The sequence below is a fragment of the Ziziphus jujuba genome, chromosome 1, assembly GCF_031755915.1.
Source record: "Ziziphus jujuba cultivar Dongzao chromosome 1, ASM3175591v1".
Classification (NCBI taxonomy): Eukaryota; Viridiplantae; Streptophyta; class Magnoliopsida; order Rosales; family Rhamnaceae; genus Ziziphus; species Ziziphus jujuba.
The window spans coordinates 7,220,290-7,238,065 of record NC_083379.1 but is presented as its reverse complement, the minus strand read 5'-3'; the positions used below and the strand labels follow the sequence as shown (position 1 = coordinate 7,238,065).

Genomic DNA, 17,776 nt, shown 5'->3' with positions numbered 1-17,776 from the left:
ATGGCACAACAGGCTGTCCTTTGGCTGCAACTTTATCAGCAAAATACTCGGTTCTTGTCTTTGAAAGGTAGTGCTCCTCCTTCATACCCACAGTTGGTCTTGATCGCAGACTGGGCATTAGGTGTTTTCTTGTAAGAAGACGATGGTAAAACACCTGCTCAGAGGTTCACTTCAGAAGATAGTGTTGCGAATGTTAGAGGAAGAGTCCTTGGTGGGAGCAGCATGATCAATGGGGGATTCTATTCCAGAGCTGATGACAAATTCTACAATGAATCTGGCCTTTATTGGGACATGGATGCGGTCGAGGAGGCATACCAGTGGGTGGAAGACACCATTGTTTTCCAATTAAATCTTTCGGCTTGGCCATCTATTGTTAGAGAAGCTTTATTGGAAGCAGGAGTTGGTCCTAACAATGGATTCAGTCCGCAACACTTAGTGGGAACCAAAACTTTTGGTTCAACCTTCGATAACGAGGGAAAAAGACATGGAGCTGTGGAACTTCTTAACAAAGGCAAACTAAAGAACTTGAAAGTTGCAGTTGAGGCCTATGTGGATAGAATTATCTTATCTTCCAAAGCATCAGGTGTGCAACACCAGCATATGATCTATTTAACATTTCTATATTAATATTAATGCTTTGAACTGTAGGTGTATTAGCAAGTGGAGTCGTATATAGTGATTCGAAGGGGAGGACTCATGAGGCATTGATAAGAGATGAAGGAGAGGTGATATTGAATGCCGGGGCAATTGGGAGCCCTCAGCTCCTTCTTCTCAGTGGAGTTGGTCTTGTTCCTCATCGTTCGTCACATAAAGTTTCGGTAGTCATCCAAAACCCCAATGTGGAAAACTTTATGGTGGATAATCCTCGTAATAGCATCAACATTGTAGTCCCATTTGCATTGGACCCTTCAATTGTATAGGTTGTAGGAATTACCAATGACTTCAATTACATAGAGCCAGACTCTTCTGTCACTTCATTTTCTTTCCCTTAGCCTTTTAGCTTTTATCCAAATGGAACCATTCCTTTGGAACTGAGTGTGGTTGCGAAGTTCTCCGGACCACTTTCAAGTGGCTCCCTCCGGTTGGTTTCGTCGGCCGATGTGAAAGTCAGCCCAACTGTCCGATTCAACTACTTCAAAGATCTAAAGAACCTTGCTCGTTGTGTAACAAGAATGAGGCTGGTTGGTGATATGCTCCAGACCGAAGCCATGGAAAGGCTCAAGTTTGAGGATTTAAAGGGTGTTGAAGGTTTTAAGTTTTTAGGACCTTCTTCACCAAGAAACCTCTCCAATGATGCATCAATGGAGGCGTTTTGTCGAAGCACAGTGACAACCTTCTGGCATTGCCATGGTGGATGCTTGGTGGGAAAGGTTGTTGATAGCAATTAAATGCACTTTGAGTGGTAGATGGATCCATATTCAATATATCACCCGGAACCAACCCTCAGGCCACCTTCATGATGATTGGCCGGTAAGTATATTATTCTTACTCACCAATATGCCTTTTTTTTATTTTTTTTTAACGAAATATTTTATTTCTAAATTGGTTTTGTCATTTTGTGAACTTTGGGCAGGTACATTGGGCTTAGGATGTTGCAGGAAAGAGAGGCAGCAAAATATATTAAGCATCGTTTATCATATACATAATATAAAATAAAGAAAATAGTAAATCAGGAAAATAAATTTGCTAAACGACCATTTTGTAGGATGCATATGCTCAATATCATTGTGGTCCATATGCAATTGTATGTAATATTTTGTGTGTCTAGCAACCTGATTTTTGTTTTTATTTCATATCCAAGAAGGGATTCATACTTTTGTTTATTCTATGGAAATATCACTCGATTAAAATAATATAATAAATTTTTAAGGCAATTTTTGTTTGCTGCATTTACTCGAAGAACAGACTTGTGATCAGTTAGTTATGTCATAAATAGATTGGTTGAAAAGAATGTTTATCATAGTCTTTTTTTTTTTTTTTTTTTTTTTTTTTTAGGGTAAATGAATGTTTGTCATAATCGCTTTTCTTGCCCCCAGAGTCTAAGGTAAATCTGTCATGGTTGATGGACAAGCAGTGTCTCGCAGCACGTGCTCCCTTAAAATATTTTTAACTTTTATTTTAAGAGACAAATATTTTTTAAATTTATATATATATTTAATTTATTTATATTTTTACTCTAGCAATTGAAGTTGTCCTGCAAAATACAAATTTCTTTTTCCATTTGTTCAATTTTGTTTTTTTTATTTTTTATTTTCTTTTTATGCTTGATTGTAGGTTTATTAAATATATTAGCCTGCACTGTATCTTTTGAAAGTTATGCGGTAAATATTTTAGAGTTAATTATAGCATTAATGTTAATATTGGTAAAATCAACATAACTTTTTCTAGATATTTTATTTTATAAAATTTCATTATTGTAGTTTGTAACTACTATATACATTGTTTTTAAATTTTAGTTTTTACTATATATTTTTTATTGTAGATATCTTTTAAATTTATTTGAGATACCTATGAAAAGATATTTTAAGTAATATCGATATAAAAACTAATCAAGATAAGGGTTAGCTTTATAGACATTTTGTCTAGTATCACTTAGGTGTCAAATATAATGTCTGGTATAGATGTGCAATATGTAAATGTATTGCCTTGAAGAATATTCCTGTGGAATATCCAAAGGTGAGTCTAGAATAGTTGCCAGAGTTTCATGGTTTACATATAGTGGAAGTGGAACCCTTTTTTACTGATGGATATATTATCATGCTGTGAATAACATTGGGTGGCGGCTTATACGATTCAAAAGCCTATTACTAATAAACATTATCTCTCTAGGGAATTTTTAACAATTTAATCACATTTTTTTGTTATAAAAATATGGTTTAATGGTGCCCTTCGGAAATATTTTTTTGGGTCCACTATTAGTAGTTACTAGGAGTGGGCAAAATTAGATCTGAACCGACCAAACAGCCCAAACCGAAGTATTTGGTTCGGTTTGGGTTGGTTTTTATTGTTTAATCGGTTTGGGTCGAGTTATACATATAAAAAATTTTACATTTTCGGTTCGGGTTATAGGTTGGAAGGAATTTTAACCCACCCAACCCGAACCAAACCGATTCATACCCACTTAGCCATTTTGCAAAAATTATTTTTATTAAATTATTTCTATGAAATTTTGTAAGCCCTTGATCTCTCACAATCTAATTACCACCATTGGATTCCTCATCTCATAAAACACAATACACAACAGTGACAGCACAATCTTATAAAACAAAATTGAAACCCTAGCAGGCAGCAGCCATCGGCTAGCCACCACACGATTGAACTCCCAAGCAACACCACCACTTGAACAACCGCACAGGACCCAGTCCACTCGTCGCTCCCTCGCCGATCGCCATTCACCACCACCTGCAGGTAACTCAAGCTCTGCATCTATTCAATTTGAATTGATTTTTTTTTTCCTCCCTGGATGCATATGTCATACTTACATTTTCGGTTCCGGCAACCGGGGTTTGATTCTGATGGTTCGGATATCGGTGAAGGGTTCATGCCTAGCAGTTCATGATGATATATGTTATAAAGGGAGTTAGAGTTCTCCAAAAATAAATAAATAAAGTCCAATCCATGTACAGCCACAAAGAAAGATTGAGAGAGAGAGAGAGAGAGAGAGAGAGAGAGAGAGAGTAAAGTTTGGGAATTGGAATAGGAAAACCTAGTTCGGTTTGTTTGCAACTCTGTATAGAATTCCATATTATTAGTTACGAATATACATACATAACAACTAAAAGTCTTCATTTTTTATATGTGTATGTTATCTGGAAGGATATATGTTTTCTAGCTTGATTCCAAGCTCGTCTTGACCTCGGTTCAAACCACCATCCCATGTAGCTTAATATATATTTACTTATCGAACAGAGCACTTACATATCTATGTTGTGAAAAAAGAAAGCTAACCATATATGTCTTCTTGATATTGTTTTTCTTTCATGATTTTAGCTTTCTGTGAATTAGGAGTGTTTTATGGCATTTTACATAGGGGTGGGCTTTCATATGTATGGTTATATGTTCAGCTGTTCTGTTTAAAGAGTATGTCTTACTGATTAATCCGAGTTATACAACATTTATTAGGATTTAGGGTGGACTAGGAGATTATCAACAACATTTCTTATCAACAACATTAGTTTACTCGTTTGCATCTCATTGTTTCTTCTGCAATTTATACTAGTCTTTCTTTATTTTTATTGACTATTTTCAGTTAAAAATGCTTAACTACTTCAGGGGATGATAATTTAACAAAAGTATCTCCAAAAATAAGAAAACTGTGGTATTTAAATTTTAATCTATTTCCTTTTTGGTTGAATTCTGAGGTGACTAACCATGGAATTTAATAGGTTGATCAACTTAAGGCACAATTCATATGATAATAATTTTAAAGATTTTATGCATTAAATTTGCAATTAAAATAAAACAAAAAATATATTTTAATTTTATAACCAGAGAATACCTTGTTTGTTAGGTGGAGCTTGAAGAGAAGGCCAGAAGTCTACACGAGGATATAACAAAGCATGTATGGGCTTTCTTAACCTCTTAAAATAATGTTATGATATGTCTTGTCTTTATCTATAAAGAATCAATGTTTGAACACTCTGATCTTGTCTTTATCTGTAAAGAATCAATGTTTGAACACTTTGATTATAAGACTTTGGCTGCCTTCTAGGTAAGGAAGACTTTTATTGGGTAATTTCTTAAATTGCTTTTGGATGGTAAATTCATAATTTTTCTATGAAAGCAAAATTCTGTTGACTTAAATTTTTTGATTTTGGATGGTATATCAAGATCCTAAAGATGAATATAAGAAATTATACCATATATATATATATATATTTTCTATAGATAAGTGGCGTCACGAAGTTGTTTACCATGAAGTATTACTATGGAGTGACTAAAGTACTTCATAGTATTGCTTTGTGGTTCATACAGAGATATTGTTACATCATGTCAAAACATGCTTTAATATGTTTCTCATGGACACATCATGTTATGCATAATTTTATAAGTTTCTTTTCCAATTTATCTTCATAATTTTGAGTGTTGCGGATGATTTATAAAAGTGAGTTTGCATTCATATGGTATCTGCCACACTGTTATGAACTTTACATTATAATCCATATTCAGATTTTTAGAATATTCATTTTCTCATTAGCATTTGAATTTGGTTGTCTGATCCTTCTTCCATTGTTTGGACAAATATGTCCTTAGTGGATTGCAAAAGAAATTACACTTCTACAGAAACAAATTGAACGAGCAAATGAAAAAGGATGGCGGAGAGAATATCCTTTTCTCTTTTTTGTTAAGAGCAATATGATATTTATATGATCGTATGCTATTTCTTTATCTGGGGCATACTCTTTTCTCAGTGTGCGATGCTGCAAATAGTCCAAACTATCTAATCTCATAAAATTTTTTATGTGCTTATATCTGTAAAGTCAAACTTAAAGTAAAAGCTGCATATATATATATATTATTTATTTATATATTTAAATATATGAGGTTCTTTTCCTCAAGTCACTCAAAATTATTTATGCATAACTAAACCTTTTTATCTTGACAAATATGAATATGAACCTTAACCTGCAAATTTTTTTCACAATCGCTGAATATATTGGAAGAAAGCTACTTCTTTAGTCACCTTCAGAGCAATCACGATTATTAGACAAGCTTTCAGGAGTAATTGCAGATGTAGTGGAGATCGAACTTGTTTTTGACAACTCATTCACAAAAGTAAAACAAGGACCAAACAGCTTGCCTGAATCACCTATTGGACAGGCTTCTTAAACTCTCAACACTAATTTGGGCAATGAATCTAATTCCTCTCCAAATGGTAGAACAGATGTGGCAGGTTTGATAAGCTTCTAATTCTCTGGAATCTATTCTCTTTTAATTTCCTTTGGTGGTTGTTTCCCATTACTTAAAGAATCTATGCTATTTTAAATACATAAAATATTATACATGGAAACTATGGAATTCTGTTTTTTCTAATCAGTCTTAACACCAGGAGTTTGGATGGAAGAAGTGTATAGCAAACTTTTTTTTTTCTGTTTTTTCTAATTAGTATTGCAATTTTTTTTTAATTTTTTTTTATTTTGCTTTGTGGTCTAATATATTTTTTTCCCTTGTTTTGTAGATAAAATCAAATAGCCTACCGTGACTTGCATAAATCGAATAGCATTCCTTTTCTTCGTTTAATTCCAAAATCACGAACAATTGTGTGATTGTCTATTATTTGGAGGTAAGTTACTTAGCATTTTTCTCATTATTTTTGCATGTGGGAAGGTCAAAAATTGCTTTTGGAAAGTGTAGTGAAGCCTAGGCTGTGAAATTATTTGTTGTGAAGTTTGGAGATTGTGAAGTGATGTGTGACTTGATTGCTGTGAAGTTGTTATGAAAATCTATTTGTGACATTTTCATAATTTATATGTGGAGTTGTGCATGAAATTTGATTATGCTACTGTTTTTTTTTTTTGTATATATGTTTTTCAATATGTTTATTTTGTTTTTAATAGGTTCTAGATGGATGAGGGCCACAATGATTTGTATGATATTAATGAATTGGAAGAGTATTTAAATGAATCAGATAAAGCTAAATCTCAACCTTCACAGTTGGATAAACCTTATAAAACGCAAAAGAGAAAACCTTCTAGGGCTCCATCTTGGGTTTGGGAACATTTTGAAAAAATTCCAGATAATGATCCAAATAATCCTAGGTGCAAATGTAAACATTGTGGGGTAGATTATGCATGTAATACCAAGAGGTGTGGAACTAGTACATTGCGAAACCATTTGATGAACCAATGCAAAAAATACCCTAGTAGGATGGAGGATAAAAAGCAACAAGTTCTTTCGTTTGAAAGTGGTAGTAGCAATTTGGTTTCTATGAGTACAACATTTAGTAAAGAGGCATGTAGGCTTGCATGTGCAGAAATGATCATCATAGACGAGTTACCATTTAGCCACGTTGAAGGGGAAGGGTTTAGAAAGTTTTGTAATGCTTTGAACCCTAAGTATGAACCGCCATCTCGTAGAACAATTTCTAGAGATGTGTTTCAGTTGTACTTAGATGAGAAAAAAATTTTGAAGAGTGTGTTTTTATTGAGGAAGCAAAGGGTTTGTCTTACGACGGACACATGGACTTCCATTCAAAATAACAATTACATGAATCTTACCGCTCATTTCATTGATGATGATTGGAAGTTGCATAAGAGAATTATAAATTTTTGTATTGTGCAAAATCATAAGGGTGAGACAATTGGTAAGGTTATAGAAAATTGTTTGATTGAATGGGGTATTGAAAGGTTTTCACAATAACGGTTGATAATGCTTCTTTAAATGATGTGGCTATTAATTTTTTGAAAGGAAAATTAAATTATTGGAAAGGAAATGTTTTGGATGGTGAGTTTTTGCATATTTGTTGTGCTGCACATATTGTAAATTTAATTGTGACATTTGGATTAAGGGAAATCCATGATAGTATTGCTGGAATTCATAATGCTATTAGATATGTTCGATCATCTCTTTCAAGGTTAAACAAATTTAAAGAATGTGTAGAGAAGGAGAAAATTGAATTTAAAGAAACCGTGGTTTTGGATGTGTCTACTAGGTGGAATTCCACCTATTTGATGTTGAACTCGGCTTTGAAGTATCAAAAAGGTTTTGATAGGATGATAGATGATGATGGACATTATCTTGGATATTTTGAGGAGGATGAAGTAGGAAGGAAGAGAGCCGGACCACCTCTAATTAAAGATTGGGATAGTGCAAGGGTTTTTGTGAAATTTCTTGCTACTTTTTATGAAGTTACCTTAAAATTTAGTGCCTCTTTGACTGTTACTTCTAATATATGTTTTCATGAATTGAGTTTGATGTATAATACACTTGTTGAATGGAGTAATAGTTAAAATCATTTGATGGCCGATATGGCAAAGAAAATGTTGATAAAGTTTGACAAATATTGGGGTTCACTTGGAAATGTCAACAAGTTGTTACTTATTGCCATTGTGCTTGATCCACGATATAAGCTAGAATATGTATCATATCTTTTTGAGGATGCTTATGAAAGTGGTATGGTTGAATCTTTGATTAGGGATGTAAAAGATACTTTAGTTAACCTTTACAACTTCTATAAGGAAATTGATTCTATGAATGAGAGTTCTAAAGTATCAAATTCAAATGATAGTCAATCAATGCAAGCACAACAAAGTGGGATGATGATGGATTCATTGGATGATGGAAGCATAGATGATCGTCATGTTTGAAAGAATCACAATTTTAAAAAAGAAAAATGTATTGGAAATAAAGAATGAGGTTGATAAATTTTTGTTTGATCCATGTGAGGATGTGGAGAGTGAGAAATTTGATATTTTGGCTTGGTGGAAAAATAATTGGACAAAATATCGAATTTTATCTCAAATTGCAAGAGATGTATACGCCATTCCAATTTCTACAGTAGCATCCGAATCTGCTTTTAGTACCGGAGGGCGTATTCTTGATGCATTCCGAAGTTCATTGGGTCCAAAAATGGTGGAGACTTTGATTTGTTCTCAAAATTGGTTGCAATCAAAGCCTATGACGTATGATTATAGAGTTGAAGTACCAATGGAAGATGTCGCATATTATGATTCTATTGAATCGGGTAAGAATTTTTTTATTATTATTATTTGTAATTTTATTTTTATTATCTATTTTAGAGCTTTTAAAATTTTTTAGTAATATTTACAACTTCTTTTAGCTTACTAATTAGTTTAATATCATATTTTAATTTGTTTAGGAGCATCTTGGGTTACAAAACAAAGTTTACCTCCACCTAATTGATCTATGATTACTTGGTAAGTTTGTTGTTAATTCCAAATCATCAATTATCTTTTAAGTTAGATAATATTTTAGTAATACACTTAATGTTTATTGATTGCTAATTCTTTACATTTAATGCTTAATGTTTAATGTTTATTTATAGTTTTAATGTTTGTTGAAGGATGAATGGAATTTGGTTTATTGAGGTAGTGAGCTTTGCATGGCATATTGTGAGATTGAGCTTGTGGTTGCTACCGGTGGCTTTTCATGCAATGGAGAATGTGGAAGAAAACAATATTTAAAATAATTTTCATTTTTATGGATTATTAGTTTATTTAATTATAAGTTTATTTTAAAATTTAAGATTTCAAATATGTGTTGTATTTTATTTTGTAGCTAATAATGGTTGTAGACTTGTTATATAATTTATTTGTTGATGTATGGTGTATAATTAGGTGGTGGTAGTTGTAGATTTGTATTATAGTTGTATGATTTTGTGTTGTATTATTTAATATGTTTGATGCTTAATAATTAACTTATTTGGTATTTTTGTTTAGGTGGATGGATGTATGTTAAAATTATTTAATTTAAAGAATAATTTGAAAAGAATACCTAATTTAAAATATAGATTGATGATTAAAAAGGCCTAAAATTTTTTTTATACAATTTTGGTCCAAAAAATACCAAATTCGAAATATATATACAATTTGGGCCGAGGCCCAACACGAGGCCCAAACCAGCCCAAACCGCAAACCCAACCCAAACCGATCAAGTATGGTCGGTTCGGTCGGTTTTCGGATTGCATATGGGGTTCAGTTCAATTCGGTTATGTATCCAACCCAAACCGAATTGGTCGGTTAGGTTTAAAAACACCCATAAAACCAAACCAATCTGCACCGAGCCTACCCCTAGTAGTTACACTTACACCTACTTTTTGTTTTTTTTTTTTTGGGCTAAAATATTTTTGATTGTCTATGGTCCATATATTATATACACTTATATATATATATATATATATATTTGAAAATTATAATATACACGTACTAAAAGAACTCTGCCTCGTATGGGCTTGAGCTATGAAAACTTTTAGGGCGGTTCTTTTAATACCGCCATTTTTTAAAATTTTTTTATCTTCCACTTCTTGTTAGATAAATTTTCAAAAATATTCTTATTCATTAAATGTTAAACTCCTTTAAACAATATTAAGTTGTTTGTTAAACATCGGCTAAACAATTTTAAGTTACTTAGTATATAACAACCAAACAATGTATGTTTAAGTAAATGGAACTGAATGTGAAAAAAAAAACCTAGAACTAAACATATTTTTTTCTATTAAAAACTGAATTATGTTTTTGTAGTAGAAATAAAAATATTTAATTTACCCAAGTAGAGTAATTTATTCTTAAACTTCATCAATTTGTTGTAAATATAATTATATTTGATGGAAAATATATAATTAACAAAATATTCAAACCTTAAAAATATTAATTAAAATAAAAATTTATAGGAAAATATGATTAAGGTTGCTTTGATAATATATAATAGTGGAGGGAGAAACCGGAGAAAATCTTGCATGCCACCTTGTTACCAAGTCATATTATACCACTTCTACTAATGTGTTGCCATTTGTTAGAACTTTTACTTTGTCATTCGAAAATATCCAGCTCACCAAATTTTTTGAACATATAATATTTATTTTTTCTACTGCTCTTTTCTCTATCGCAGGTAACTCCATGCCTGCAATTTCATAGGTAATTCCATCGGGCGTGGGAGGAAGAGAACGGGGGTTTCAACTGGAAAATTTCAAAAACTTTATATTTGCAATTTTTCTATAAATTGGGTTACCTAATAAATCAATCCACTGATATCGTTTTCTTTTGTTAGCGAGGGAGTTTCAACATAGGAAAATATGATTAAGGTTAATATTCAATTAACAAAATATTCAAACCTTAAAAGTATCTATTAAAATAAAAATTTGTAGAAAAATTTGATTAAGGTTGCATTGAGGATATTTAAATCTCCCTTGTCAAATGAAATTATATTTAAAATAATTAAATATACATATCTATAAATTATATTAAACATAAATGACTTAAAATTATGTTTTTTTTTACTATATATATATATATATATCAACTGTAAGTTTTATTTTTTATTAGTTAAACATATTATTGTTGGGTTGATAAGTAATAAATAACCTAATATTGTTTAACTAGAGTAACAAACAGCTTAATATTATTTAGTTGTAGTTTAACGAATATTTAAAGAAGCAGGGTAATTTTGAAGATTTGTTTATAGGGCAGTGATTAAAAACGGAAAAAAAAAAAAATGGTCCTGTAAAAAGAATGACCTGTGCGAATATTTTTAGGCTAAACAAATGGAAAGATTTAGTTGGACTAAAAATCAAACTTCATACACGATGCCCTTTAAAGTTGAACTTTCAAAAAATCATTAGCATAATTCCCCTGCTTTGAATTTGAAATTTCTTTGATGCGAAATGAATTTGGATGTAATCATATCTGGTCCATTCCTTGGTTAAGGAACGAGATTTTGATGGATGGTTCTATACAATTGAAGTAAAAGAAAATTATTATGGATGGGAATTCGGAACAAAAAAATAAACTATATAGATTTTTCAAACAAAGATGGAGGATTTGGAACAATTCGGAGCTAAAAATCTGTAGGGAATTAACAATAGAATAAAATATGAATTTCAAAACTCTCAACTCAAAAAAAAAATTTGACCTTCATATGGTGATAAAATAATGTCTTCGAATAAATAAGATTTGGATCTCGAAGCTTAAATATTGTTAGAGCTTTTTCTAGCAGTGACATATTGTTTTTCTTCATCGAAAGATATCTTTTCCTCATAAGGCAACTGAATTCAAATTTCATTTTTAAAACTGACCAACCTGAAAAAGGAGGAAAAGTTTGAGAATTTTGCAGAATAGATATAGAAGAATGAAAAATGTCAATGTCTTTGTTTTAGTTAGGAACCTTTTTTTTGCCAGTCCTTGGAACTTGATCAATTGATCCTACAAACATGATATTATAGTTAGGATCTGAACATAGCTGCCAACTTCAGTGAATTTATTTATTTATTTATTAAATAATTTTTGTTAGCTATGTTAATCCTCAAACTATACTTATATTTACATGTCGATTTTTGAACTTTTTTTTTGGCACTTTGATCTTTAAATTTTAGTTTTTGTTATGCTTTGGTCCTTAAAATTATTTTTAGTATAATTTTTGCCAATTTAGAGATACGCAATGCATTAAATGCAATATGCAATGATTTTACAGCGATGGAGGATTTGGAACAAAACTGAGCTGAAAATCTGTAGGGAGAAAATAATGCAAGGTGCTGTACAAATATGGTTGATTTTTAATTTTGTTATTCTTTTTTTTTTTTTCCTGCAAAAATGTGTGAAATTTGCTTGCCTTAAATATTAATAGGTGGTGATTAGAGTTTGTTAAGCATTTAAGCCAACTATAAAGTTAAGGAGAATTTTTTTTTTCTTCTTTCTTTTTGATTTTATATTTATATAAGATGTCTAATAAACTGTAACTACAACTAATTAACGTTTTACATAATCAAATTACATCTAATTAGATAAAAAAAAAACAAAAATATAAAATCAATATGTTACCAAACAATTCAATAAGAAATTTGTTATATATAAGACTCAATTTTACTTTTATTACCTTAGAAGGAAAAGAGCTCTGCAAGTAAAATTTAAATAAAATAAAATAATGACTAACAAGTTGAAAACTATGAAAACTTGAATGCTCACAAGAGAGTATGTGCGTATATGGGTGTGTAGAGAGCTGAAATTTGATTATGACCTCTTTTTATATAGCTTTTGTTGATCTTCAATCTAAACAGAAATACTAGAACTTTTTCACATCGTCATCTTCCAAAACTCTAAGCCATAATATTTCTTCTACTCCAATCTGGTTTCTCTCAAACAAAAATTTGTTTGGCCTAACACAGCATTCTTTTATATTTTATGCCTAACTTTTCTATTTTGAAGTTCATCCACCATCTAGGCCACAAAATATTTTTGACCTCATCTGAAGAAAACTTTAGGCCAAAAATATTTATAAAGAGCTAGGCCTAAAATCTTGTCCCAAAACTTCATTCCTAGACTTAAAATTCCCTTGCTGACGGAGAGTCCTCACATTTAAACAAGACTATTCTTCTTAGGCCAAGAAATGCTTTCATGAAGAACTAGGCCCACAATATACCTAAAGTTTCTTTGTAAACATTAACTAAACATGAATATATATTTCATTTGGACCTTTTAGTTTTATCATAATTATATTTATATTTTAAAAAATTATTATTAATCTTTCTTTAATTGTTTATATTTTTCAAAAATAAATTCGTTTATATTTATAAAAAAAAAATTCATTTATCAACTTTTTCAATTAATTTTTATAATTAAATGCTATAAAAATAATAAAAATCGATATTTTATAATCCTGTAAAATTACAATTATGAGTTTTAACTGTTCATAAAATTGATATATGAAGTCTAAATGATAATTTTTAAAAAATATAAAATTTAATTATAATTGATAAAACTTTGATGATCCGATTGAAATTTTCCCTTACACATGGATGAAACAATATTGCATTTGCATCTGCATGTCCTAGCCGGTTTAATTAGATGGAAAATATTAGTCTTGTAAATATAAATTCTTTTTCTTTTTCTGAACGTTTTGACAACATTTATATGCAACAGGCATGTACCAACAATAGGATTAGGAACATCATCAGCCACATGCACCTAAATAGATTAAGGTCCGTTTAGTATAACCGATGAAAGTAGAATTTTAGTCTGTAAAGCTTTATATAATAGATCTTTTTGAAAAAAAACTTTTATTAAAAAGATTTGGATGTAAATAAAAAGGCTGCATTAAATGCTTAATGAGTTTCCATATAAACTAAAAGCGTTATATTAAATACTTATTGAGTTTCTATATAAGTTAAAAAGAAGAGCTTTTTTAGAGAAACACAAAATTTGGACTTATCTAAAACAGCTTAAAAAAAGCTGTTTTTTTTTTTTTTTGGGTCAATAGATACTTGTTAACTTTTGCCAAACATTTTTATTTTTTAACAAAAGAGCTTTTAGCCTTCAAATAGAGCTTTTGACCCAAAAAAAAGTTCTGCCAAACAGACACTAAATTAAAAATTACAATGTCTTTTGCCATGTATTCTTTATTATTTTCAAAAATAAAAATAAAGCTTTTGGTATCAAAAAAAGCTCTGCCAAATAGATACTATATTAAAAATTACAATATGTCTTTTGCCATGTATTCCTTATTATTTTCAAAAATAAAAATAAAAAGGATACCTTTTTTTTTTTTTTTTTCTCTAAAGGAGAAAAAAACTATGTTACCGTTCAAATTTGACTTTGTTTTGTTCTATATTAGGTATAACCCTGTAAGGCTATATTATTTAAGTTTGAATTCCCATAGCGGGGAAAAAAAAAAAAAAAGCACTTCGTTGCTAAAAAGAGTCGTAAACCTTTTCTCAAGTTCTTGTGAGTTTCTTGTAGCTTTAAATTAATTACATAAAGTTGGAAGTTGTACGTAACTTTTACTAAGAATTTAAATCCAACCGTCATACAAATTATGTGAAGCAACAATCTATATATTCATATACAAACATATAATAAATATTTTATAGGAATAATTTATATGTTTTATTTTTTTATTGTGTTTCATTCCACATGATTATAGGTCATTCAACCTATTTGATATGTAGGTAATATAAATGACAAGGGACAATGTGATGCTGAGAAACGAATTCAATATGTCATTAAAACAAATAGAATTTAATCTATTACTGATCAATCAAATAAATCTATCAAGGTTAGAGTCCCAAAAAAAAAAAAAAAAAAAATTCTATCAAACGTCAATGGTCTATAAATCGTTTCCATGTATGGCATGAAAAGTTTTGCTCTTAACTATGTTTAAACTTAAAACAACTAACAATAAACCATAGATTATAATAAAATTATAATCTAAAAACTTACCATTTATTTAAAAATAAACAGAAAACAATATAATTTAGAGTTAAAAATGGATAAACCATTTGAGTCCAGTCAGCATTTTATGTTTTCGTCCCTAATGAATAACTTTTCAAATTTAAAGAGTATTTTTAAAAAAAAAAAAATTTGATTAAACTAAAAGGTAAAGTGCATTTAGCCTCTAAATCATAAAACAAAAATATATAAAGAATGTCAAAAGTGACATCAGGAAAAAAAACTTGGATAGACAGTTTGGAAGCAAAGACAAAAAGCAAAAAAAAAAAAAAAAAAAAAAATAATTAGATAGAGGGGTCGCACCACGTCTGCCAGTACGACCATCTAATCTCAAAATCACATCAGTCTCTGATTTTATTATTATTATTATTATTTTATTTCTTTTCTTTTGAGCCTTTTTCTTTAATCCATGGTTCATCTCCCGGGTTTTTCTACACATTTATTTTATCCAGCCTTTTTTGTTCTTCAATCCTTTTTGTGGGTTTCTCTCTATTTCTACTTTTCATTTATTTTGAATATATATATATATATCCCTATCTTTTCCCGAGCTCTTTGTTTTCAGTGTCTTCCTTCCCCATCTCAACAAGCAGCAGCCCACAATCAGAATATCGTTTTTTTAATTTTAATTTTCCCTTTTTTTTTTTTTGGGGCAAAATCGATAAGAGGTGAAGATAAAAAATAATTTTCAGAATATTGTAGAATAATATTTTCACATTTATACATCTTTCTAAGGGCATATTTGATTAATAAAATAAATATAGGAATAGAATATTTATTCTATAGATTTCGTTTTTTCTATATTTGAAAATATTTAGTATACTTTCGTGTAAACTAGTAGCGGTGGAGGAGAATAAAGCAAAGATTAATAGTCGAGGGAGAAATTGAGATTTTTGAGAGAAAATTATTATAGAAAATTAGAAATCATCTGTTATCTCGAAAAAACCATGGGCTAAAACAGTGATATGGATAATTTAAAATCCCAATAAAATTGTAAAAGAACTTATAATAAATTTCAGCCCAATATACCATGAGGCGTTTTAGTGGGTCAAAGAAGACTGCTAAAGAAAGAAGTAAAGAAAATGTAAGTTTTTAATAAAATCAGCTACAAAATCGAGCTGATTTCATTTTGAGATTGAACAATCATACTGGCTTACAACGTAGTATGATCTAAGGTTTAAAATATTCGATATTTTCATTTTTTGAAGGGGTCGAAATGAAATTTAAATTTGAAATAAAAATGGATAAAATTTCCATAATATCCATCGAAATTTTATCAAAATTTCCATTGAAATTTTCGTAAAATATTTATATCAAATCCTTAACGATTTGGTTAAAACATTTATAATTTCCATGGAAATTTTTGAAATTTCTAAGAAATTTCCATTGAAATTTCAAAAATATCCATGGAAATTTTTACTTTTTTAAAAAAAAAATCATAAATATTATTGATATTTAGTAAAAATTTTTATCAAAATAAACTTCATTGATAATTTGTTTATCCTTTAATTACTTTTTAGACATTTTGTGATATAAGCAAAACTAGTCTATTGTTATTATAATATGAAACTCAAGTTGAGGGATACGGAAGCTGAAGAAGAAAATCATCAAGACTTGGATCCAACAATAATATTTGAAACTATAATGGAAGATGATGATGAAGAGGACAACCAAATGTACCAATGGATTAGAGATGTTCATTTAGATTATCATAAAATAAATCCTAATCCAAAAATTGTTCAACAAGTTGAAAAAGAGGAAATAAATGTTCAAAAAGTGATTGCTAAAGAAGTAAATTCTAGTAATGGTGATTTATTTCAAAGGCTTATGAGAGAGCAAACTAGAATTACTAGTGCTTCAACTCCATCAGGTGGTACACATTTATAATTTGAGACTCTTAATAGTCACAACTTTAATAAATTATCTGAATTAGAAGTTAGAAGAGGTAGTGGTAAAAGGAAATCATCAAATTAAGAAGATGGATTAAAACCATTTACTGGTGAACAATATTACACACATGCAACACAAGATGAAGATCATGGGGGTAAAGATGCAAGTCAAGGATTCGGTACTGTTGGAAAAAAATATATACATAAAGAGAAATATATAATGAAGATGTCACAACAAGAAGAAGATTCGATTTCTATGAATTTTAGATCTATGAGAGTTGAAAGTCATTTTCATAACCCTTATTCAATGGAAATTTATGGAATGTCATCAAGTGGCAACTCATGGCTACCATATCAAACTCAACCATCAGAGAGTAATAGTTATACACATAGTCAACCAATAATGCAATATCCATATGGTTGGCATATTAATAATTATATGCAAAATTATCAGGAAAATATATCTTTTCATAACTACTTCTCAAATTTCACATCTCAAAATCAAAATGAGGAGGAAACCGATGATTTTCAACCATCTAGAAGTTTTATGTGATATTAAGATGACATTTATGAACTATAACGTAATTATAATAATTGTTTTATATATTTTAGTTAATAAATAATTTTATCATATATATATGTTTTGATATATTTTTATTAATAACAATTCATCTATAGTCATTAATGCTTATTATAAATCAATTCACTAAGAAGAATATAACATCCATTCAATATTTTAGCAAGTTTTATAATCAATTTGATAAATGATGGATTAAATAAGCTAATTCTAAAATTTCAATAAAAATTTGGGGAATTTGGCCCAATGCCCTCGTAGGAATGAGCTTAACAATTTTTACCCCTACATTTGATAATTTTTTTCTTTCTACCCTTTCAATTTTTGATAATCCCAAAATACCCTTATATCCAAATTAAATATTTTTACTTTTTTTTATTTATTATTTTTTTTGTTTTTTCTTTCTTTTCTTCATCGGACTT

At 29.7% G+C, this 17,776-nt stretch overlaps 1 protein-coding gene and 1 long non-coding RNA gene across 2 annotated transcripts; both read left to right on the top strand.

Moving 5' to 3' along the window:
• LOC107414239 ((R)-mandelonitrile lyase 3-like) lies at nucleotides 1–1,388 on the top strand. Its single transcript, XM_060813830.1, has 4 exons — nucleotides 1–67; nucleotides 140–583; nucleotides 649–884; nucleotides 993–1,388. Exons 1-4 carry the CDS (start codon nucleotides 1–3, stop codon nucleotides 1,386–1,388), a joined length of 1,143 nt encoding a protein of 380 aa, XP_060669813.1.
• Nucleotides 1,389–8,484: 7,096 nt separating this feature from the next.
• Nucleotides 8,485–9,092, top strand: LOC132803431 (uncharacterized). Its single transcript, XR_009638659.1, has 3 exons — nucleotides 8,485–8,683; nucleotides 8,819–8,876; nucleotides 9,023–9,092. It is a non-coding gene; the product is annotated as an uncharacterized LOC132803431 (long non-coding RNA).
• The last annotated feature ends 8,684 nt before the right edge of the window (nucleotides 9,093–17,776 follow it).